At 32.9% G+C, this 24061-nt stretch overlaps 1 protein-coding gene and 1 pseudogene across 4 annotated transcripts in view; one reads left to right on the top strand and one right to left on the bottom strand.

Moving 5' to 3' along the window:
- MAP2K4 (mitogen-activated protein kinase kinase 4) overlaps positions 1-24061 on the top strand; it is a 100202-nt gene that overhangs the window by 55723 nt on the left and 20418 nt on the right. For all 4 annotated transcript variants that reach the window (XM_016158073.2, XM_016158072.2, XM_016158071.2 and 1 more), the window contains 3 exons: positions 1027-1201; positions 10689-10808; positions 22409-22528. In XM_016158073.2, coding sequence (XP_016013559.1) covers positions 1027-1201; positions 10689-10808; positions 22409-22528 — 415 coding nt within the window. The remainder of the gene's footprint in view (positions 1-1026; positions 1202-10688; positions 10809-22408; positions 22529-24061) is intronic.
- Positions 16056-16174, bottom strand: LOC118604099 (annotated as a pseudogene).

The following is a 24061-nucleotide window of genomic DNA, read 5'->3' as shown; positions in this document are numbered from 1 at the left end:
TCAACAGCATATTTTTCTTATGTGTACTCTCTAGTTAGATTTAGTTCATTCCTACACATTGGGGTTGTCTGTGTGTGTGTGTGTGTGTGTCTGTGAGAGAGAGAGAGGGGGGGGGGCGGGGAGGGAAAGGGGGAGAGAGAAATTTTCCATTGGATTTGCTTTTTTACAAAGCATGGCTAGAAGTTAATATATTGATCTTCAGGTTGGAATTTTGGAGATGTTATTTTTATTTAATTAAAATCTGTAATGAGGGAGCACTTTTGCCCGTGAATCATTTGTTTTCCTCCCATTACTCTATTGAACATGGGCTAAAAGTTCCATTTTGAATAGCACATGAGTTTTTCTCTTAGAGCCAGATGACTCTTCATTTAACTATCCCTGCCTCCCCCACCTCAGTATGGCATTAATATGAACAGGGCAGTACACCAAGGTGCTAATTCTCAAACTTTGTGAGACTCACCTGGGGATCTTTGAGAATACTGTTTTCTGCCTCCTTTCCCTCAATGTTCTGATTTAATTGCAATGGGAATATACCTGGGCATCAGGATATTTAAAATCTCGCCAGGTGATTCTAATGTGCAGCAAAGTTTGTGAAGAGCTGTAGTAGGGATTGAGGACCTGGAATAATTAATGTTGGATAGGGTAAGATAAGAACTTTTTGGAAATAAGGTTTATAGCTCCTGGGATTCCGCATTTGATAATGCATTTTGTAAAGTTTGAAAAAGATCTTATAGTTGGAAATGAAAACTGGTCTGCAGAATTAGCTTCTTCAATAAATGGGAATTGGTTTCATGAATAGCATTAAAACTATGTTTATTGATTACCTGAATTTAGGCCTTTATTAATGAATTCAGTGAGTAAAAAACCAAGATGATACAAACAAAAAAAACACCAAAACCTAGAGGTCAGACTGTTTTAGTACATTATGAGAAAACAGATTTCCCACACATTAATCAGTGCTAGCGTAAAGAAAAAAGTCAAAACCTATTTAAAATGTGGAAAAATTGCTTCCCAATATTTTAACAGAGAGAGACTGAGAACACACAGCATTGAATCGTCAGGAAAACTGAAGATCTCCCCTGAACAACACTGGGATTTCACTGCAGAGGACTTGAAAGACCTTGGAGAAATTGGACGAGGAGCTTATGGTTCTGTCAACAAAATGGTCCACAAACCAAGTGGGCAAATTATGGCAGTTAAAGTAGGTGATGCCCATAATTATTTTTGGTTCTTTAATTCATTAGGTGCAATTTCTTGGTGTACTAATACCTAGCGTCTGTTCTTACTTTTGTGGTAAATAGGGGCGTTTATAAAATCATGTTTTTGAATTCTTTGAGAGTATTTTGTATACAGGTTGTCTTATTGGTGGCATTGTTTTCTCTTTCTCTGGAAACATGAGTGTATGAAGTGTGCATGTTTGCTGCACTTTTGGCATGATGCATTAACATATTTTAAACTTCAGGCCCTTCCACTGCCAAGGTGAGTTCAGGCCGGGGGGCTGCACCCCTGGGAGCAGGGCAGTGCTGCACTGAGCCAGGCGGGGAGCTGGAAGAGGAGGCAGCACACTGGGTTGGGCAAGGTGCGGGGCTAGGGCTAACAGCAGTCTTACTGAAGGTTTCCTGGAAACCACGCACATGCTGTTGCCACTAACCTCAACCTTACTCGGCCCTGACCGGCTCGGCTTCTGTTTGTTTATTTCATCTCCACTCAGTACTGCCCTGTTCCCTGGTTTGAAAGTTGTATTGAAGTGCATTCCTTGTGCTAATGCTGTCACATTTTGTCTTATTTTGAGTGTCGTGCCACTTAATATGTTCGTTTAAAAAAAAAAAAAAGAATGGCCAGAAATCAAGATTGGCCCACAGACTGTACTTGGCAGGCTCATATTGGTACCTGTAATGAACTGATGGTTTCCATCCAACTCTTAGTTGGCCCATGTAATTGTAATTTGTTCATTTGTTTGTTCAGATGTTTAATGAATATTTGCTTTGTGTAAGATATTTCAGGAAAATTGACAATGGAGGGGATTTTAAAAAGAAAAAAAGAAAAGTAGGATATGGCCATACTGTCTTTGAACTTAAAATTCTTATGGCAGTAAATGATGTCTCAATTTGCAAGAAGAGAATGGGTCTGCAGACTGCCTAAGCTAATCATCTTCCTGTTAATTCTCTATTTTGAGTTTATTAAAATGGCTTGATGAGAAGAGGAGCCTTAGTTTCTAACTTGATGTTTGGAGTGGATTTGTAGCATATTAATATAAAAGATTACTGGTGTTGAAGTTTATTATAGCAAAATTTTGCTATTTTAGCCTCCTTTATTGTTGATCGTTCCTCTTTGCCGGGTCACGTAAAACCAATGAGAAATTAATGATGGGAAAAAATTTATAGTTCTCCTTATGGGTTAATTTTTTTTTTAGGTAATTTTTTTTCACAATATGATGAGAACTATAGACTCTCTCCTCAGAAAGATGCATACATATATACATATGTTTGCAAATATCTTGTAGACCCTCTAACAATGAAGAGGCTAAGATCTCTGCTCTGGATTTTCTGTTGAAATAAAATGTTTTTCTTGGAATATGAGATTATTTCTCTGTTTTTATTTTGTGCTACTGCAGGGTGTGTGGAAAGAAAGTCAGTTTATTTAGACTTTTCTGTATGAGTATTGCATTGCCCTATATTTTCTGTGTGTGATATTCCAGTTATATTTGGCCGGGTCTTAAGGGAAATCCATATAACTAAAGTTCTAAACTTTTCTTCCTAGTACTGGGGAAAGTACTTTTAAATAATTATGTCCTGCTTTTTTCAGTCTGTGTTATTTATGTTTTACTGTACTGATCAACATCATGATCCGTTTCAGTAATCTGGATTGACTTTAGCCATAGTTAATAGATTTAAAGGTAAATAAAGAAGGTACTTCATTTTGATGTTAAAAAATTTTTTTTATTAATTTGATAACATTTGAAACTGCATAATGCTTGCTCAAGTTTTGAAGGAATTTGAGAGTGAAATTAGAAAGTTCTTGTCTGTCATTTGTAATCTGACCTTATTTTGAGAACTTTTGTTGGAATGCTATTAAAAATTCCAACTTTTAGAAATGCTTCTAAGGCAGTTATAGGACCAACAGACTGATAATAGTCACATCTGTACCAACTATTTGATACTGTCTACTTTGTTTATCACCTTGAATTCTTGAGCAAGCATAATAGTTTAGAATGGGAAGAGTTGTAATAGAACATATTAATCAGCGTATTGATGGAGTGTACTATTGGATTCCATGACTTCATACAATACTGAAGGAGTGTTTTTGCCTTAATATACATTTAAAGTTTAATGCCAATTTGATGACCGATATATGCCATCTGTTACAAATTTTGAAATATATTTATCGTTCTCTTTGAAAAAGCTTATCTTTTTATCACACCTGAGTTCGTTCCCTTCTTAGACCAGATTGACAAGTACAAATACATAGAGGCAATATGATTAAGGAGTTAGATTTGATAGTTTACATGTAGAAAGTGAATTACTGAGTACCCATGATGTTTAGCTCTGAGATTAGAACTGTAGAGATTTTAATGAACTATGAAACAATGGTTGACTCTCCTGTGAGTTTTCCATTGCCGTTGGTGAAATGAGATTTACACTCAAAGTAGCTCTATAGTAGTGTTTTAATATGCTCTTGGGACTATAGAAGGATTACTTTATTAAATATTAAGCTGATCCTGGAAATTATCCTTAAGATTTACTTGCAGTATCTGTAGTAAAATGAACTGTGCAATTAGCCTGATTTTTAAATTATTATTTCTCATTTTTAGTTTTGAAGGAGCCCTTCCCCAAATTTATTTTGCCACATATAAGAAATGTCTGAAAAGATTTCTTAGTTTCTGGAAATAATAATCTCAAAAGCTTAATATAAAAATCAGTTAGATATAACAAATCAGATTCGGTAAGATAACATTGTAAGAATTATATTTACAATAATTTTTTGACATTTGGCCTGAGGACAATCCTCAAGCTGCCAGTGGAGTTCTTTGTTAGAACCAAAGATGTGGAAAATTTTAACCTTTCAGTTTTAATTGCATACCCCTGAGGAAATGGGCCTTACTCTTCTGTGAGTAGAAGTAATATTACCAGTTTGTCCAACTCTGCCTGAGTCATAAGGCTGCTGAGGGCAAAACCATTGTTACCACAGGGTCTTCTAAAGCTCAGGAAAGACAGCCTTTAACTCTGGTTGGGGACTTCTGGCTTTGATCAGCATTCTCTGCAAATAACATGTATTTAATGCCCCATTTTGCATGATGGTGGGATAACCACTGAATGAAAATTAGACAAACGCAATCACTGTTCTCTAAAGTAGGTATCGGGCTCTTTGGCAGGGTTAATCATAATTGGTGATTAAAGTTCATCCAAAGCAACCATTTCCAACCCATGTGGACCCCAAGCATTCTGAGCTCATGCCCTAAGGACTTCCAATATGGGTAGGCAGGGTTCCCATTTCCTTTCCCTTACATCAACTAAAATAGTACTAATTTTGTCTCTTTTATTTACTGACGTGTATGTACAATTCTGTAAACTGAATGAACCCACACTGTGAAAATCACTAGGATCAATAGCAAAAGAAACATGTACACTTGGAGTTTTAACTCTACTACATAAGGGACCTGAGTTCAAAATCAAGGCTGATTAGAGGGCAGCCTTGGAAGTGATCTACTTCAACTTTTCATTTTCAATACTACAACATTTTAGCAACATTAGGAAGCATAAAATGATATGGGCTCAATCAGGTATTTCTTATTTAAGTGAAAGCATGTGTTGTAATAATTTAAAACAATTTAGCAGATACTTTGTTACTTTTTAACATGAAAACCAATTTTGAATCTGTGATTAACATTCCAAATACTTGGCTTCTTTTTTTACTGTTGGTTTTGGCTAATGTTGTTGTCTGGTTGGACTTTATTAGTGATGGCACTGTGAGATATCATGGCCATCTTTGTTTGTGATCTATTTGGAAGACTCTTTAGCAGCTAATGATGAACCTGTGCAGCAGAGATAAGAAGAGTCTTGCAGCATCTGTGGGATATAGAATCTTTGTTCTGAAATTAGGAAAGTAAGAATATCTAAGATTTCCTGCCCACCCAAGAAGGTGATAGCACAGTGATGTGCTGCAGTGGTTTTGGGGATTGTCCAATTTGTATTAGAACTAAATTCTGGATATTTCTGCTAAGAAAGCAGCCTGTTTGTAAGGATCAGAATGTTTGTTAGGATCCAAGGGGACACTTGCAGATCTAAGTGTAATTAATCCTTGCTCTTCTATCCCGTACGTCACTGATTTAGGTTGATGTGAAGTCAGCCACTAACTGGCAATGGACTCCCCTTCATATTTTATTCATAGACTAACCTTATGTGGGATCTTTAGCAAGGAATGCTTATTGAACAAGGGTGCATTTATGGAAGAGCCGTATTGGTGTTTGTAGATCCCAGGAGCTGGACACATTTTCAAAATCATTATTATAACTATATCAATTAAAATAATCCTTGTTCTTTTCACCTTTTGATTTTAAATGAAAGGCTGTTGAACCTTCACTATATCATTTTTTATTTTCTGTGGAGAGAAGTTCCGCTTAAGATCCCATGAGATATGTTTGCTTATACTCCAGTTCTAGGATTTGCACATGGGTAATATTTATCAATGTCCACTTGGTATAAAAAGTCAATACAGAGAGCTTTTGATTTCATTCTTGTTCTATGAGTGGTGGTTCTAACATCATATCATTTTGACAAGACATTTGGCAAATACTCGAAATATGGATTATAAATACTTTTGGTAACTTTAGGTAAAGATAAGTGCTAATGTAGAGCAATGAACTACAGTCACTGAAATATGAGTTTTAGTGACCTGCAAATGATAGCAGATCTTACACAGCTTTACTGAAGAGTAAATACATTTTGGTGTTCTGCTTTGGGTTGGTGATATATTGAAAGTAACACTTTGCGTTGCTAATGGCCAAAATACTAATAGCTTCCATTATTTTATTCCATGTGAGATACTTTTAATCAATGCCTGGAATGATCTTTAAAGCCATACACTGATTTACCCCATAGTTATTGAATCCATCATCTTGCTAAGTTTAATGGTGTCCATGTCCTAATTTACATTTGCGAACTCTCCTTTTTTTCACATTTGCATACGCTTTTGTACCTTGTTCTTAACTTACTCTAAGCAGCTAAAGATAAACATGTGCAGCTAAAGATAAACATGTGCACCTACCTTACTCTTATTACCTTGTTATACTGCCCTCTGGACCCTTAGCTGAGCCCTATAAAACCTGACAAGAATTTGTCACATAAGAAGTTAGAGACCTTATCTGCCAGCACTAGTGGTCATGCCCATCCACATTGGTTTTTCCATTTCTTCGATTCCCCACATTTCATTTCTCCATGTATTTTCTCTATTTCAAAACAAAAACAAACAAAAATAATAAAACAAAACAAAAGATTATTAGTTATAATTGATAGGCATTTTATAAGTATATTTTTATCAGTATATGTTGCTGTTTTTAAGTTTTATCTTTCTAAGTCAGTTCCAGGACTCCTCAGTTCTCGATTACTGATATATTTGCAGATGACTTGTTTCTTTTTTGCCTGGAATGTTCAGATCCTAGCAGTGAACATCAGCCATACACATTGTGAAACTACTATTTTTAATCAAGAACATATATGACTTGTCATCAATCTTTCTATACTCCAAGTCTGTCAAGAATAATGATGACCTATTTTCCCCTCCTCTAAGCCGGGATCTATATGGTCATCTACCATATAGATTAAACTACCCATATAGTTTAATCTATATGGTAGTCCTAGTAACTGAATTTGTGGCTGCTCCAGCCAATGGCATGAGTTAGATTGGCTGTTTTAGAAATGGAGGCTCTTTGGATTTTTTTTTTTTTAATTGGACGAGAACCATGTATAACACTAATAGTCATAAAACAAGAGAGCTAGGAATTTAATTTTACCTTTTCCCTTTGTCCGTAAATGACTTAATTGGAATCATTTTGTTATTGCTGACCTATACATGCTGTTTTTATTGGTATTTACTTACTTTTAAAGCTTTATTAGAAGTATAAAACAACCTTAAATTAAATACAGATTTGGACATCAATCAAGAAAAAATTTTTTTAGCTTCAAGTATATAAATTACTTCCCTATGGAAAACTGCTTATATATATAGGATAGTAATCCTTGTTTTGATTTCAAGTGTTTTCTCTACTTTACTCCAAATAAAGTAAAACTTATAATTTAAAAATAGTTTATTATTGGAAAAGTGATATGTATTGATTTTCAAAAGTATAGTTTGAATTTATAATTTGTCCTGAGAGCATTATATAATAATGCAGATTAATAAAATAGTGACAAGTACAAGAGCTCAATATCCCTATAATGAAGAAACAAGAGTGATTTTAATGAGTTTTGACATTTGAGTGATATGAAACTTTTTAGAAAGTTTAGGTCCTTGAGATGATTTTCTTAAATATTTTGTGGACTTAGGTGGGCTTTTCATCCCCACTCTTTTTGAGAAGAAAAAAAAATTCGCTGAGGCTAAAGGAATATCAGCCTTATCTACCTTACATTTGTGATATAAATAAATGAAAGTTTCCTGAAATTCAAGGCCTTTATCAATACTTTTGATTTCTGAACATCCCACTTATAAGAAAATTTCCAGTAATATAATTGGCTTTACCTTTGTGCTTCCATTTTCCAGTGCCTTCAAATAAGGACAGCTTTATAAGGGGAAGGGAAGTTTATTCTCATTGATATGTTCCATTTTAAATGATAATGCTCCCTTAATATTAGAGAATCTTGGCCTTATTTAATTCAAATGGTAGAAATCTTTTCCATACATTTCGTTTTGATGTTCCATTAGAAAAACTTTCCTGGTAGTGACTTTTGTTGCTAAGTATTCTCTGATGAAACATAGATTATCATTAAGTATTCTCCAACTTTAATCATTTATTGAATTATTGAATTAATATCTATATGAAGCTATAGCTATTATAGGTATTTGTAGTGAATCCCATTTTTGAGTCCTTTAGACTCTTCGAATTAGTTTATTTTATAGAGTGCTTACATATAATAAATGTAATATAACCCTAAAACTTAAGTATAATTAAAAGTTAGCTATACTTGCCTGATACCAAACAAATACAATACCAGCAGCTACTCTTCTACCCACTGCCTGTCACGTGGACAAGATGTTCAGAGAGCATGAGGAGGTGTTAATCTTTTGACAAGCATCCAGGGGCAGAATCATTTTCAGGTACGCCTTCCATCAGCCCCATTCTATTTTGTACTAGCACCGGCATTAAAGGATATTTTACAGATGAATAGATTTCCTGCCGTGCTGATCTCAATGGTTAGAGCTTTGCCAGGGATTATCTCCACGTTCTTGTTAACAATAATCCTGTCAGGGATTGAGTATTAGATATTAATCCAATGTTGGTATTTCAGTTAGGCCTCCAGTTCATGCAGTAACATGTATCCTTTCTATAGCTACAGCATTGTTTTTGGAAATTGGTCTCCAAGAGTCAGGTATTGATAACGGTTGAGGTTTTGACTGTAGTGTTCTTTTCAATAGTTGAAATATAAGCATTTGTACAAATATTAAATTTAGAAAACTGTGTAACTAGTTTAGGGAAAGAAAAAATAAACCAGCAAAGAGGGCATCTTTTAAAATAACGTTTTATAAGTGTGTATGCTGGTATGTTTACATTTGCCAATATATCCATATAAATAAAAATACTTTTTAAAAAAGTTTTTTAATCTTTTAATAGTGAGAATTCTTTAGTAGCTGAAAATCTTCCCCAACCAAAGCATCATTTGCTCTTTCATTCCTGTTTGTCTCTAATTGCCAGGTTTTTGTCTTTTAAATTTAGATATATGGAATTATTAAGTCTTTTAAAAAATAATCGTCTTCCCAAATTAGTATTTTCATAACTACACTTTTAAAGTTATGTTTTTAAAATAGGAATAAGTGTAATTAAAATGTTTTAAAAAGTGTCCTGTTTTGAACAAATACAAATTACATCTCTGGGCTAGTTTGACTTTTTGAAAATATCATTTTTGAGCAAATATTACTCTTATGTTGATCATAAAGCAAGATTATTAATTCCTAAACTATGAAAATGAAGAAATGAGAGGAAGAAGGAAAATTTTCAAATACTAGTCTTATTTTGTTTTTATTTTTAATTTTTTTTCTTCTTGTTTATCTGGGCAGTGATAGTGTAAAAATTAAGTTAAATCAGTGGACACAAGATGGATGCCAGTAAATTTTATTTGGTATGAAGTATTGGAGCTAGTAGAGTATACAATTTAAGTAGCAAAATTAAATTCGTTGTGTTAGGGATATATGAAATTCCTCATTTAGTGTGGAAAAATGAAAATAAGAGAACCTGCTTCTTCTATTCATTATAAAACTGCTATTTTCATGTCACGTGGAATACATCTGTTGTATCTCTGTGCCTCTGGCTTCTCTTCTGTAAAATGGGTTCAGGAACTTAATTGACTGCCTTCATCCCTTTCAAGAATATTGAGGACAGTTACCTTTGAAGTCTTTGGAAGACAAAATGCCACCTTGTGTATTTTTTATTCTAACTTGCCTTGTAAGTATGTGCTATATATTGTACACAGTGGCATGGTATGACATTGTGAATTTTTTTATGAGAACAAAAGTTGTTTGCACGCCTTGATGTTAAACTATAACTTTATTATTAATGTTTTACCATTTCTGAACTTGATTCTGTCCTGTCTCTCTAATGCAGTGGAAACTATTCCTCTGCCATCTCCTTATACTATACTGTTCCTGGGGAGTTTGTGGAAGTTTTTAGGATTGTGCAGAGAGGTTGTACAGGCGGGTTAGGGATATACCCCAGGTCTGCCACGTACTAAGGAGGGCTTCCACAGCTTAGGGATAGACAGAGAACACTCTAGTTCCTCATTTTTAGGTTTTCTTTAACAGGTTTATACTACCCTGCATTCTGACGCATAAACTTTTTGTTTTTACCATACAGAGTGTGGTGAAGGGGGAGAATTTCAGTCTAGGGTTTGGGAGACATGGATTGTAATCTCTGTGCTGCCTCAGCACTAGTTCTCACTTTTACCTGTTCTGAATTATGTTTTGTCTCTAATCAATGAGGATGCTGTGGTGTATGGATGCCAGGGAGTGAAGAGGGCTGTTCTTGGAATGAATGCCTGTATTTCATACAATTCTGAAATGGTGATTAAAAGTATATGTGAAGCTACTTATGATTATTCACATAACTTTTTATAGCTCATTATGATTTTTTTTTCTTTTTCTTGCACATGGGTTCATTTTCACTACTTAAGAACTTTGTTGCATAACTTCCAGCATCATCAGTGATTGCTTATGGTTAAAAACCCTGTGTCCTTTAAGAATCACTAAGTGCTATTTTGTTAAAAATAAAAATTCCTAAGTGTTTTTTTTTTTTTGTTATTGTTGTTTGTTTTTTCCGTGATAAAAATTGTTCTTGTTAAGTATAAAAAAGATGGTAATTTTTATGTCTGGTTAGTATTTGTGAAATTTGCTTGGAAATTTTCAGTCTTGTTGTGGTAGCGGTTTTTCTCAGGTTTCTAAAATTGTTTTATGTTTTTATGACATCTTTTGTCTTTCTTTTCCAGAGAATTCGGTCAACAGTGGATGAAAAAGAACAAAAACAACTTCTTATGGATTTGGATGTAGTAATGCGGAGTAGTGATTGCCCGTACATTGTTCAGTTTTATGGTGCACTCTTCAGAGAGGTAGGAATAAGCTATTTGGTTTTTAGTTGAGAAATAAATATGTAATTGGAATAAATAACAGGGTGGCAGGATTAGATTCATATCGTCAGTTGAGTGCTATATATTAGTAATGAGTTAATGTCTCACTATTTTAGTATATACCCATGGTAATCTATACATTAATTTCTACCACTCATTGTTCCTTTGGTTATGGGGTGAATCTCATACGTTTTTTAATGATTGTTATTTGTGAATCCATATTTTCTTTCTTCATTTATGAATATTCTCTGTACTTTAAGAGCCTGACAAATCAACTGACTTCTAAATATTAACCCTTTTGCTATAGGTTTAGATCTATCTCTTTTGGCCTTGGACTCCCTCAGTATATCCCACTCCATATTAACACTTTAATTAATTTCTGTCATCAAATGTATCTACATTTAATATAAGCATTTATTCATACCCACCCACAAGCCTCAATAAAACTATCAGACATAGAAATTAAGTATAATAGAAATTTTTTATCTAATTCTGTTATCTAGATTTTAATGTAGGAACTACAACTGTGCAATTTCTTTGTCTCATAATCATGTTTCTTATATTGGCCTCTGGTTATTCTGTGTCCTGACGTGGATTATCACTTCTGCTTCCAACTGTCAACCCTCTTCTTCATTTCCAGTCATCTCACTACCTAATTAATTCATGGAAATGAGTTAGGGCCAGGGCATAAAGCTGGAGCTGTAAATGAATCAAATACTTTATGACGTCCTGGACATTTGTCATATGCATGTGATAGTTAGGTTAGTAGGAGTTTAACTGAACTCTTAAGTATTTTAAATACTCTGAAAAAAATGCCATTCTCTTTTTTAAAATGTTAGGATGAGGTGGTGCTAGTGGAGTTGTTATGAATTGGTAAAGAAAATCCCCTCCCACTCCTCTCTCCATTTTGGGAATGGATCATAGAGGGAAGCCTTGGGGTTTTTGTTGCAGTTATTGAAACTTAAACTCTGCTGTGTTGTAAGACAGGACTGCATGTAACACTGAATGGAAATTTATGAAATCTTATAGTTGGAGAAGACTTTAGGGGCTAGTCAATTAATTCTCCACCCAATCCTAATTTTTTTTAAATTTATTTTTCTGTGCTTTTAGTAGGTAACTCTAATAACTAGAAGCGTTCTACTTCATGATAGAGCCTGTTTCTTTGGTGAATCACTAATTAACTGTAGACAGACTCACGTAGTTTCTTTTTATTCTTGTCTCTGAACTTTTTATAACTTGAATATTCATTTTTATGGCAGATACATTGAATTTCATAACTTCTGCATTTAACATCCATATTACATTGTATCAGTATATGGCCATGTATTCAGGCACCTGACTGTATCCTCGACCTAAGTATTATATAATGTTATTCTGTTAGTAAGATCATGAATCTGGAACTTCCTTCATATTGCACAAGAATCTTACTATCTCCTCTCCCCTTCTTCCTCATACTGTGTTTTTATTTTTCATAATCACTAAATCCTCTGGCTACTTTACTATTCAAATCTTATGCATTGTGGCATTATACAACTTAATGGTATCATTCCTAAGCTTTCCTCTTATAATACTTGAAGGTCATAATATTTGAAAAGGAGATTATATTTTAAATTAAACTAAAAGTTCTTAATCCCTGGACCACTTGAACAATAGTTATTTTGGGATTGGACTAGATTTTCTCACCTGACTAGATGCCATAGTCACCTTTTCCAGTGCTGTGTTCACTGTTATTATAGACGTTCACTGGTTCTTGGTTAACCCTAATTCACCTCCCCAGTGCTCTAATGCACCAGTTTATTTCTCATGTTCATTTATTCATTCATTTAAGCAACATTTAATTACATAGTCCCAGGCTAGATAGTGTGGAAATCTGATTTTATGAAAAGAAGGCAGAGTAAGTGATATCTGTGATTGGAAAGTTATTGGAAATGAAACAAAAAGCTTGGAATAGTATCTGAATGGTATCCTTTTGGGTTCTTTTGAATAGCTGGGTACAATTTAGTTTTATTTCTCAGGAAGGTTGAAGGGAGTTGAGATATGTAGCTATAAGCCCTAACATCTATAGTTTACACAAATATTATCTTTACAACAGTTTCAGGGAATTTGGTGGTATTATCTACTTTTTCCAGAGAGGAAACTTGAGATTTGAGTACTAATTTGACAAAAGTGACATGACCAGTAAATGTCAGAGATGGGGATTCAAAGACAAAAATCTCACTGTTCTTTCTGTTATACCACAAGTGGTCCAAGGTTGAAGAACTTTTAGTTTAATTTAAAATATTATCTGCTCTTAAAGCATTATGATTTTTTAAATATAAGATGAAAGCTTAGGAACAATACAGTTAAGTTGTATAGCATCACAAAATGCCTAGATAGAGTGAACTTGAATCTCTCCTTTCCCCTGCCAATCTTAGAATGTACGAAATAATAGGTACTTTCTGAATAATGAATAATGAAGTTTTAGAAGCAGAAAGTTCACCTTCAAAGAGTGCATAGTCAAAGTGTGTCTCCTAAAGTTGTAGATTAAAAATGTTAAATACATTTAAATAAGTATTTAGAGAAATATTGATTACTTGAAGATATCTTTTGGGCGACATAACCTTTGGTTCTAATAATAGACACAAAATTCAGGGTTTATGACAGGAAAGAATGGAAGCGACTGTATGCAGTCAGGACTTTTTACCTTACCACCATAAAGAGAGAGACAGATGTTTTTAATTTCTGTCACTATGAGGTACCTTTCAGAATATTTCATTTCACATAATTTATATGACCACAAGACATCAGGTTTTGGTCTTATTTAATCAGCCACCAATCAGGAGGCTTTTGAGATATTATTTTTCTTCTTGAAGGTACTATGTAGAGATTAATCTTGCTGTCGGGTAATTTCGAGTCTCTGAAAGTTCTATTCAGAGTAGTGAATAAATATTATTTAATGCCGAAGTTGGTAACTTATTTGTTGCCATTATTTCTAACTATATATATTTCTTTTTTAGATGGTACGAAGCTCTAATAAAAAGCCTAAAGTACAAGTTGGATTTGATTTTGATAAGTTATTAAGACCCATAATTGCACAAGTTTCTAAATTCAGTTTTAGATTTTGTAAACAACAACAAAAAGAACTTAATAGTATTGAAGAATAAAAATAACTTTAGATTCACTTAAAATTGTCTTTAAATTTATAAATTTTTAGAATTTAATAGCAAGGAAATCCTTATTTCATGTATCTTGAGGTTGTAGAAATTCTAGTGTAGGCAGTACTATTCTGAGTAACTTGTGATTATAGAGAAATTCATCAGGTTATATAAAAGGCAGTGATACACCTGAATATAGTCACCTCCTTCCTACTTCTACTCATGTTCTTCTTTCCCCCTTTTCAGTTTTAAATTCAACTTTATGGAGATAATGTTGATATATTATTAACATACACATATATTAAGTATACAATTTGATGTGTTTGAACAAATATATGCATTTGTAAAATTATCACCATAATCAAGATAGTGAACAACTCCATCACTCATAAATTTCCATAAGTAATACACACTTTGTCTTTGCACCATCTTTAGGCAACCAGAGATCTGCTTTCTGCCACCAATTGCATTTTTTAGAACTTTATGTAAACAGAATTATATACTCTTTTTAAAAACATTCTTTTACTCAGCATAATTATTTTGCAATTCATGTTGTGGTGTGTGTCGCTATTTAGTTCCTTTCGAGTGCTGAGTAGTATTAGTAGCATTCCACTGTGTTTGTTATTCCTCCACCTGCTGATGCACATTTATTTGGGTTGTTTCCAGTTTTTGTCTATTACAAATAAAGCTACTATGAGCATTTGCTTACAAGTCTTTGCTTTCATTTCCCTTGCTTAAGTATCTGGGAGTGGAATGGCTGGGTCATATGGTATGTGTATGTTTAACTTAAAAAAAAAATGGACAAACTGGTTTTCAAAGTGCAGTTGACTCTTGAACAACTCAGAGGTTAGGGGTACTGACCCATGCATAGTCAAAAATCTGCATATAACTCTTGATTCCCCAACAACTTAACTACAGTGTCCCTCAGTATCTCCAGGGGATTGGTTCCAGGACCCCTGTTGATACCAAAATCCTTAGATGCTCAAGTTCCTCATATAAAACAGTGTAGAACAATGCATATAGTCAGCCCTCTGCATCCTCACATTCCTAGCCATGGATTGAAATTACTGTTTTCCATCCGTAATTGTTTGAATCTGAGGACACGAAACCAGGGGATACAGAGAGCTGACCATATTTTTTTTTTTTTTAAAAATCCCCCTATAAATGAACCTGGGCAGTTAAAACACATGTTATTCAAGGATCAGCTGTAGTTGCACCATTTTCAACTTCCAGCAGTAGTGTATGAGAGTTCTATTTCTTCCACATTTTTCCAATGGTTGGGTTGGTCTGTCTTTTTAATAGTTAGCCAGTCTAATAGATACAGAGTGGAATCTTATTGAATTTTTAATTTGCATTCTCTATAGACTAATCATGTCAAACTAATCATGTGCTTGTTTGCTAAGTATGTCTTCTTTGATGTAATTTCTGTTCATATCTTTTCTCCATCTTTTTAAAGAATTGCTTTTTTGTTTATTCTTGTTTTGGGAGATTTTTCTAATGTATTTTGTATACAGGTTTATTATCAGTTATATGATTGCAAATATTTGCCTCATCTCTACCTGTGGCTTATCTCTTATATTCTTAACAGTGTTTTTTTGGAAAGTAAAAGTTTTTAATGCTGAAATAGGCCAGCTTCTCAGTTTTTCTTTTACATATTATGCTTTGGTGTTTTTATCACAGGAATCTTTGTTAAACTCAAAGTCACTTAGATTTTCTGTTTTCTTGTAATAGTTTTATAGTTTTAGATATTACATTTATATTTTTCCATGCACTTGGAGTTAGTTTTTATATGGTGAAAGGTATGGATTTATGTTTACTTTTTAGCATTTGCATACCCTTTGCACCTTTGTCAGAAATCAGTGTGTGGGTCTATTTCTAGGCTATCTAAGTCTGTTCCATTGGTCTATTTTGTCTGTCTTTGCACCAATTTCAGACTGTCTTGATTGCTCTAGCTTTATAGAAAATCTTAAGATCAGCTAGTGCAGGTCTTGACAATTTATTTTTATTAATATTATTTTAGGTAAGGGAACCCTTGGTTGACGTCACAGATTACAAGGACCTTGTCAGCTTACCATCCCTTGTTTTTTATTTTTTACCCCTACAGCACCTGGTCTTCCTAGGTGGTCTCCTATCCAAGTACTAACCAGGCCTGACCCTGCTTAGCTTCCGATATCAAACAGAATCAGGCTTGTTCAGGGTGGCATGGCTGTAAATGAAAATTTATTTTTCAAGAATAAGTTTTACTCCTGAGGTCCTTCCCATTTCCACATGGATTTTGGAATCTGCTTGTCAGTTTTTACCAAAAAAAAAAAAAAAAAAAAAAAAAAAAATTCCCTGGGAGTTTTGATGGGGATTACACTGAATCAATAGGTCAATTGAGATAGTATTGATATTTTGATATGTCTGAGGACCCATTCACGTGGTATCTCATTTCATTTATGTACATCTTTAAAAATTGTTTACAGTTTTTACAATTTTGCTGTACAAGTCTTTTACATTTTTTGTTAAAGTTATCCTTAGATATTTAATTTTTTGATACTTTAATAAGAGATTTTTAAAAAATTGTTTCCTCTTGTTTTGTGACTAATATGTAGAAATACAAGTTATTTTTTTTATCTTGTGTACCGTAACCTTGTTAAACTCACTTATGAGTTCTCGAAGCTTTTTGTAGATTCCATCACATTTTCTACATAGATTATCATGTCATCTGTGAATAGAGTTTACTTCTTCCTTTCCATTTTGGGCTTCCTTCTTTCCTTTCTCTCTCCCTCCATTCCCTTTCCCCTTCCCCTTCTCCTTCCCCTCTACTCCCCTCCACTCCCCTCCTCTCCCCTTCACTTTTTCTTCTTTTTTGTTTTCTTTCCTGATTGCAATGGCTAGATCTTCTATTATGCTGTTGAATAGAAATGGTGAAATTGGACATCTAGTCTTGTTTCTAATCTTAGGGGGGAAAAGCATTCAGGCTTTCAACATCAAAGATAATGTTAGCTGTAGGTTTTTCATAAATGTTCTTTATCAGGTTGACAAAGTTCCCTTTTGTTCCTGCTTTTATTGAGAGTTTTTATCAGGAAGGAATATTAGAGTTTGTCAAAAAAATTTCGATATCCTTGAGATGATCGTATGGTGTTAATTTAAAAAATGTATATATATGGCAAGTCATGTGAATTGCTTTTCAGATGTTAAACCGTTACATTTCTGGGATAAATCCACTTGATTATGATGTGTTCTCTTTTTTGTATATTGTTATATTAAATTTACCAAAATTGGACTTAGAAGTTTTATATCTCTGGTCATGAGAGAGATCGATCTGTAATTTTCTTATAACTTTTTTTAGCTTTCTATCACTATTAATCTTATAGAATAAGTTGAGAAATATTCCATCATTTTCAATTTTCTGGAAGAATTTGTATAGAATTGGTATTATTTCTTCTGTAAATATTTGGTAGAATTCACCAATAAAGCCATTTGAACTAGGAGGGATTTTTTTTTGTGGGAATATTTTCAACAGAAAATTCAATTTCTTTCATAGATGGAGTTCTATTCAAATTATCTATTTCTTCTTGAATGATCATCGGTAGTTCATTTCTTTGAAGAAATTTGTTTCTTTCACCTGAATTGTCAATTACTTGGCAGAGTTATTTGTAAAATCCTTTTATTATCATTTTTATACCTGTAATATCTGTAGTGAAGTTTCCTCCTTCTCCCTCTCATTCCTGATATGGATAATTTGCACCTTCTCTATTTTTTCCCATTAGTCTGACTAGAGGTTTATGGATTTTATTGATGTTTCAGTGAACTAAGTTTCAGTTATATGAATTTTCTGTATTGTTTTTCTATTTCAAAAAATTTCATTTTCATATTCCCTTTCTTCAGCTTATTTTGGTTTAATATTCTTTTTATAGTTTCTTAAAGTAGTTCTTACTTTTTTAAATTATGAAATATTTCAAATATACAGAAAATTATAGGGGAATAATAGTGTACCTATACCACAGATTAACATTTGGCACATTTGCCCTTCATCTGTCTTTAAATTATAAATATAATTGACGTCTCCATGTCATTCCCCCTTTTAGTCTCCATATCTAAACACTGCATTGAAGTTAATGTTATCTTCAGTTTGTTTAGCTAGACATTCCATATATGTATTTTTCCTTAAGTAACACATGATATTGCTTTATATGTTTTCAAACTATACATAAATGGAATTGTGATGTTTGTATCTTCTATAGCATTTTTTATTCAGCATAGTTTTTAAGATTCGTCCATGTAAATAGAGATTTGTAATATATAAATTTAGTTATTTTATTTTAATAGCTATGTGGTATTTTAATGATTAAATATACAGTTTTCAATGTTTCTTTAATAATCCTAACGTAGCTTCTTTCTAATTTTTTGCAATCATAAACTGTAAAAATGAAATTCATTTTGCATGTCTCTTTGGCAATCTAGGTTACAGATTCTGTAGAGCATATACCTAGAAATAGCTAGGTTATATATAATGAATATTTTCAACTTCAGTGGATTTTGTCATATTTCTCTCCATAGTGGTTATGTTTATATTCCTCCTAGTAAGAATGAGAATTTCTTTTTCAGGAATTATATTCAGGTGCCAGTAATGGAGACTATTAATGGCTTACTTGGTTTGTGGTTTCCATTGTTAAGGTTGCCTCATGGTCCAAGTAGGCTCCTAGAGTTCAGCTATCATGTCCACATGAAGGAAGAGGAAAGAACTAAAAGGGCTGTGCTGGAATTATTAACGAACTGTTGGTGTTGACATCTTGTTGATTGCCCTTCTCTACGTAGAAGACTGGGAAATGTAGTTTTAGTTGGGCACATTGTACATAACAAAGGTGTGTGTGTCTGTGTGTGTGTGTTGGGTAGGCCATATGCATTTATTGTTATAGATCTCATTGCTGTCATTTGATATTAAATGTTTCAATTTTGGTAGTCAGGTGGGGTTGAAGTGGTATCTCACTTTTAAAATTACATTTCTCTAATTACTGGTGAGGTACAGAATTTTTTACTTAGGTCATGTTTTCTGTGAATTCCCTATTCATATACCTTTGCCATTATTCTATTAAGTTTTGTCTTTTCCTAATTAATTTAGCATATGCTTTATTAATCCAGGGTACTAAGCCTTTGTGTTTCTTTACATCCGAATAGATATTTTTGTCTTACTTTTGAACTTTTGGTATGGTGTCCTTTATCATACAGAAATATTCATTATAATAGAGTTAAATTTAACAGGTCTTATCTTTTATGATTTATTCTTTTCATGTATGTTTTTGGAAAAATCATTTTCCTACTCTGAAATCAAGAAGAGCTCTTATAAAGAAGTTTTAAACTTTTGCTTTTCAAAAAATACATTTGGGATTTTTTATATTTTTATTTGTGAATGATTTGAGGTATGATCTAATTTAACTTTTTTCTAAATGAAAAACTACTGGTCTCGGCAGCATTCATTGAATATTCCATCCGTTTGTTGCTATTTTCTTTGCTATGTGTATCATAAATCAAATTTCCGTGTGGGGGCTTTTGATTCTGTTCCACTGGCATAGTACTCTCCCTACCCCTCTGTATCAACACCACCCTCTTTTTTTACAATAGCTTTCTAAAAAGTATTTGTCTAATAGATCAGTCTCCTTTCTTTAAAATGGTGTGAGTTATTCTTGCCTCTACTTTTCTATGAAAGTTTTAGGATCAGCTTGTCCAGGTGCAAGCTGATGATTTTGATTAGAATCTAATTGAATTCTTAGAATGGGGGAATTTGACATCTTTATGATCTTAAGTATTCACATTTATAAACACGCTTTGCATCTCTATTTGGTCAAGTGGTTATGTTCTTTAGTAACATTTTATACTCGTTTTCATAAACGTTTTACCTCTCCCTAGGTGCTTTTCTTTCTATTGGGAGTGGTGTCTATATATATATAATAATCTCATCTCCCACCAATCATTCTGTAAACCCTGCAAGACTGCCTATGGTTTCAGTGGTGTCATTTTGTTTTCTAAGTGGTTACTGTTGGTACATAAGTAAGCTATTAGTTTTATCTGGATCTTGTTTCTAAGAACCCTTATTTGATTTTAGTAGTTTAGGGTTTCATTATCCTCTACCTTTTTTTCAGTAAATCCATATCCAGTAATTTCTGCTTTTGTATTTTAGTCATGTGGTTTCTTCTTCGCTTGAACATGAAGGCAATATTGCTGTCATTGCTTTTTGAAGCAGCCCAGACCATTCCTTTTTTTGGGGGGGGGGAAGGGGGATGCAGCTCATTACCTTTGTCTATTCTTAGTTATGGCCAAAAATGACTGCCAAAATAAATAGTTTAAACCAGGTCACATGCCTTAGAAACTCCAAAGACTTCCCTCTCTGATGCTAATTGCTCCTTTGTACCTCCTTTTCTTGTGGTCAGTTCTTAGTTAATGTCTTACCTTTATTTCCATTATTTCCATGTCTGTCTGTCTTTTTTGTTTATCTTCCTATTTTTTCATCATTTTCCCTTCTCCCTTTATTTTCTTGACTATAGTTTTTAGCAACTGCTAGGCATTTTGTTTTGTGCTTTACATATGTTTACTCATTTGATCTTTATCATATAGTCCTTTGAGGATGCTGGGGCAATCCCATTTCATAGATGAGGAATTGAGGGGGCCCAAGCTTATATAAGTAGAAAGCAGGAGAGCCTGGATAATAAGTCAGGTGTTTCAGACTCTTATATCAGTGATCTTTCCATTTTGCTATACAACTGAAGTTCAGTTCCTTCTTTACTGTTTTGCTAAGTAGATGAGATAAATGTGCTATCTTTTTCTGTGATGAAAAATTCTAGTACATCTATTGAGTTGGTATCTTTAGATTAAAATAAATTCAAGTGTGTGTTTTGGCTGAGGGGTGTTAATCTTTGGTGAAAGTCATTCTACAATAGCACTCAAAAGAAAAAGAGAAGAAGAGAAGAAAGATTTAAATAAAGAAAATATAAGTAGAAGTTTACTGTGTCACTACTGTGTCACATATGCTTTACAAACAAGTATTCTCTGAAGCCATGTAGCTACATGAATGCCTTAGCAGGTGGTCCTGTTATAAGAGTACTATTAGTCATCTCAATACTTGTCACAACATGATTTCTCTACTTTTAAGTTAAGTATCCTTGCATTGTAAGTGTTGATAGGAGAAAGGAGTTAAATAAACTGGATTCTATTCATGCCTGTATCACTCATTAGCAGTGTTGTTCTGGGCAGGCCATTTTACTGTGAGGGGTATTAACCTCTCATAATCGATCCAAGTCAGATACAAGGGATAGGAGATTGGTGGTAGAAAATCTTTAAGGATACATCTGGATCTGTAAGTTCATAACAACATATACCATTATTTAAGATAATTTTTGTCATCATCCCGACAACTGTTTACACTCTCACAGGGTATTTTGAGTCCTTCTTCATATGTGTAAATACTTTTGCTATGTTACAATCATAATATCTGCTTAAATTGTGTTTTGTCATGCATACCTCTGAACTGTATGTTTCAAAATAATTTTAGATAATCCCTTTAATAATGTACCATTTCTCCTTGTGAGATAGTTCAGTGGGTTCTAGTTTTGTTTTGTTTTTCTTTCTTTTTGAAATGTATGGACTATTAGTTTAAGTTAGATTTCTAGTCATGCGCTTACTATCAAAGGGTATAAAACTTATTTCTCATGTTTTATCATCATAATACCTTCACACTGGTTTAAAACACTCTCTAATGCTGCCAACAAATTTTTACTGATTCAGTTTTATTGTGGCCGGCATCCTTTCATTTAAGGAATGTTTATCAAGCGTCTTCCTGGTGGAGTGTCTGTTCTAATAGGAAATATAGATGAAAAACATAATAAGTAAAGTATATTTTATATAAGATGATAACAGTTATACAGAATACAGCAGGGTATGGGGATGCAAAGAGGGAGTCGACTTGCATTTTAAATCAGTTAAGCATTTTAAAATTGTTAGCAACTGAGAGGTGGCATTTGAATAAGGACTTGAGGCATTGGATTTGCTTTATGTATTTTTTTCTTTTTTCTTTTTTTTTTTTTTTTTACTAATTTTAAGTAGTTTTTATAGTATCTCAAGGTTACTGTAATCTGTTTATTAGTGAAAATGAATAGGTTCTCACATATTTTCTATTTTTAATATTTAATTATGGCAAAATTTGAAATTTTTATAAAAGCATAAAAATTTTCTAGGTAAGACTTTCTGTGTTTACAATTAAGAGTGGGGAAAACTGGCCAAATAAGTTTGTATATATACATGAGTTTAATATTCTGCCTAGGGCTTTAATAAGCCATAAATTACCACTAGCATGAGGTTAAAAAAAAAACAACAAAACAAAAAGAAGATTGTTTTTTATCTAATTGTATTTCTATTTTAAGTAAAGATGGTACTTAATAATAAGAATAACAAATATTTGTTATTTTCTAGGGTGACTGTTGGATCTGTATGGAACTCATGTCTACCTCGTTTGATAAGTTTTACAAATATGTATATAGTGTATTAGATGATGTTATTCCAGAAGAAATTTTAGGAAAAATCACTTTAGCAGTAAGTATCTGGCTTTCAAATTAATCGTTCTGTTTATACTTATATAAAGATGCTGCTGGAGTTTGGAATATACATATCAAATGCCCTTCACAGAATGTTAATAACTTTCCTGGAAAATCATTTGTAATAGGAAAAGAGATAAAATCACTTTTGTGGGGGTAATTAACACGTCATAAAAACAATTTTTAAAATATGCTCTACATAAATACAATATTCTTTTCAATAAAATCACAATAAACCATAATGTATTGTGCTGTAAATAAGACTAGGAAAAGCATTTTCCTGCTTTTCCTTTCCCCTGTTTCTTTAACTATTTTTAAATGTTATTATTATCAGTGATCCTTAAATTAATCAGAATCATAGCAGTCTCCTTGCAGTCCTTTAATTAAAACTCTTAGACAAAGTATTATTTTCTGTGGTTTAAGATTTGGGCTATCCAGTCTAAACTGTATAAAATTTTTGACTAGCAAGTTTATTAACCAGCGTTACTACTAATTTGGTCAATTAATGCACTTTACCAGTGCACCAAAAAAAAAAGAGGTACTTTTTTGTATATGTGTTCACTGTTTTGAAAATAAATTCAATGATCATTTTTTCTTGCTCTGAATTTTTTAGTTGATAAAGGTTGTTCACAATTCTTTTTTCCAAAAAAAAAAAATTCTTTTTGATAGAATAAAATTAATAAGATATTTAGAAACCCCTGAGAATCTGAGCTAAATACAAGACCTGTGTAGTGGATGTCTAAACTAAATTTTATAGGAAGATAGATATTCTGGTTGCATGTAATTTCCTATCTTCCTTCCCAGCGTCCTCCACCTCCAATATAGTTTATTTGTTAACTACCATTTTATTCTGTTTAATCACTAAGGGTTAATGACAATAAATGTTAAAGTATACAGACAATTTCTTAACTGTATTTTAGTTATAAGATGTATGTGTTTATGTGTACAATTGAAATTTTAAAAATCAGATGGGTAAGGGGGAAGTAGATGACGTAAGGAGGAGTCAGATATTGATGAGGAAGGAAATTTAACTTTGGGTGGTGAACACACAATGCAATATACATATGACATTATTGAATTGTACACTTGAAATCTATTTGATTTATTAACTAATGTCACCCCAATAATTTTAATTTTAAGAAGTTTATTGAATTTTCTCAAAAAACAAAATAAATAAATTAAAAAATGAGATTAAACTCTATAGTCATTATAATCTTAAGATTCATAGGTCTCATGTTAATATTTTGTTATTTAGTAGAATTAATGCTTAAATTTAAATGTTTTATGAGCTACATGTTAAGATAGATACCCTTTCATATAGTTTTATAAAAAGCTGAGTTATATAGAAACTTGTTCATTATTCATATAGGTATATGAAATTTTATATTTATCAATTTAATCATCTCCAGTATACCAAACTCAGTATTATATTGGAACTTGTTAATATCCATAATAATTATAGTGAAACAATAGTAACGTAATGGTAATAGCTAGTGTTTAGTGAGTGTTTATTTGCACCAGGACAAGATCT

This window comes from Rousettus aegyptiacus, unplaced genomic scaffold (assembly GCF_014176215.1).
Source record: "Rousettus aegyptiacus isolate mRouAeg1 unplaced genomic scaffold, mRouAeg1.p scaffold_m13_p_6, whole genome shotgun sequence".
NCBI classification, from domain to species: domain Eukaryota; kingdom Metazoa; phylum Chordata; class Mammalia; order Chiroptera; family Pteropodidae; genus Rousettus; species Rousettus aegyptiacus.
This window is presented reverse-complemented; position numbering and strand designations above follow the sequence as displayed.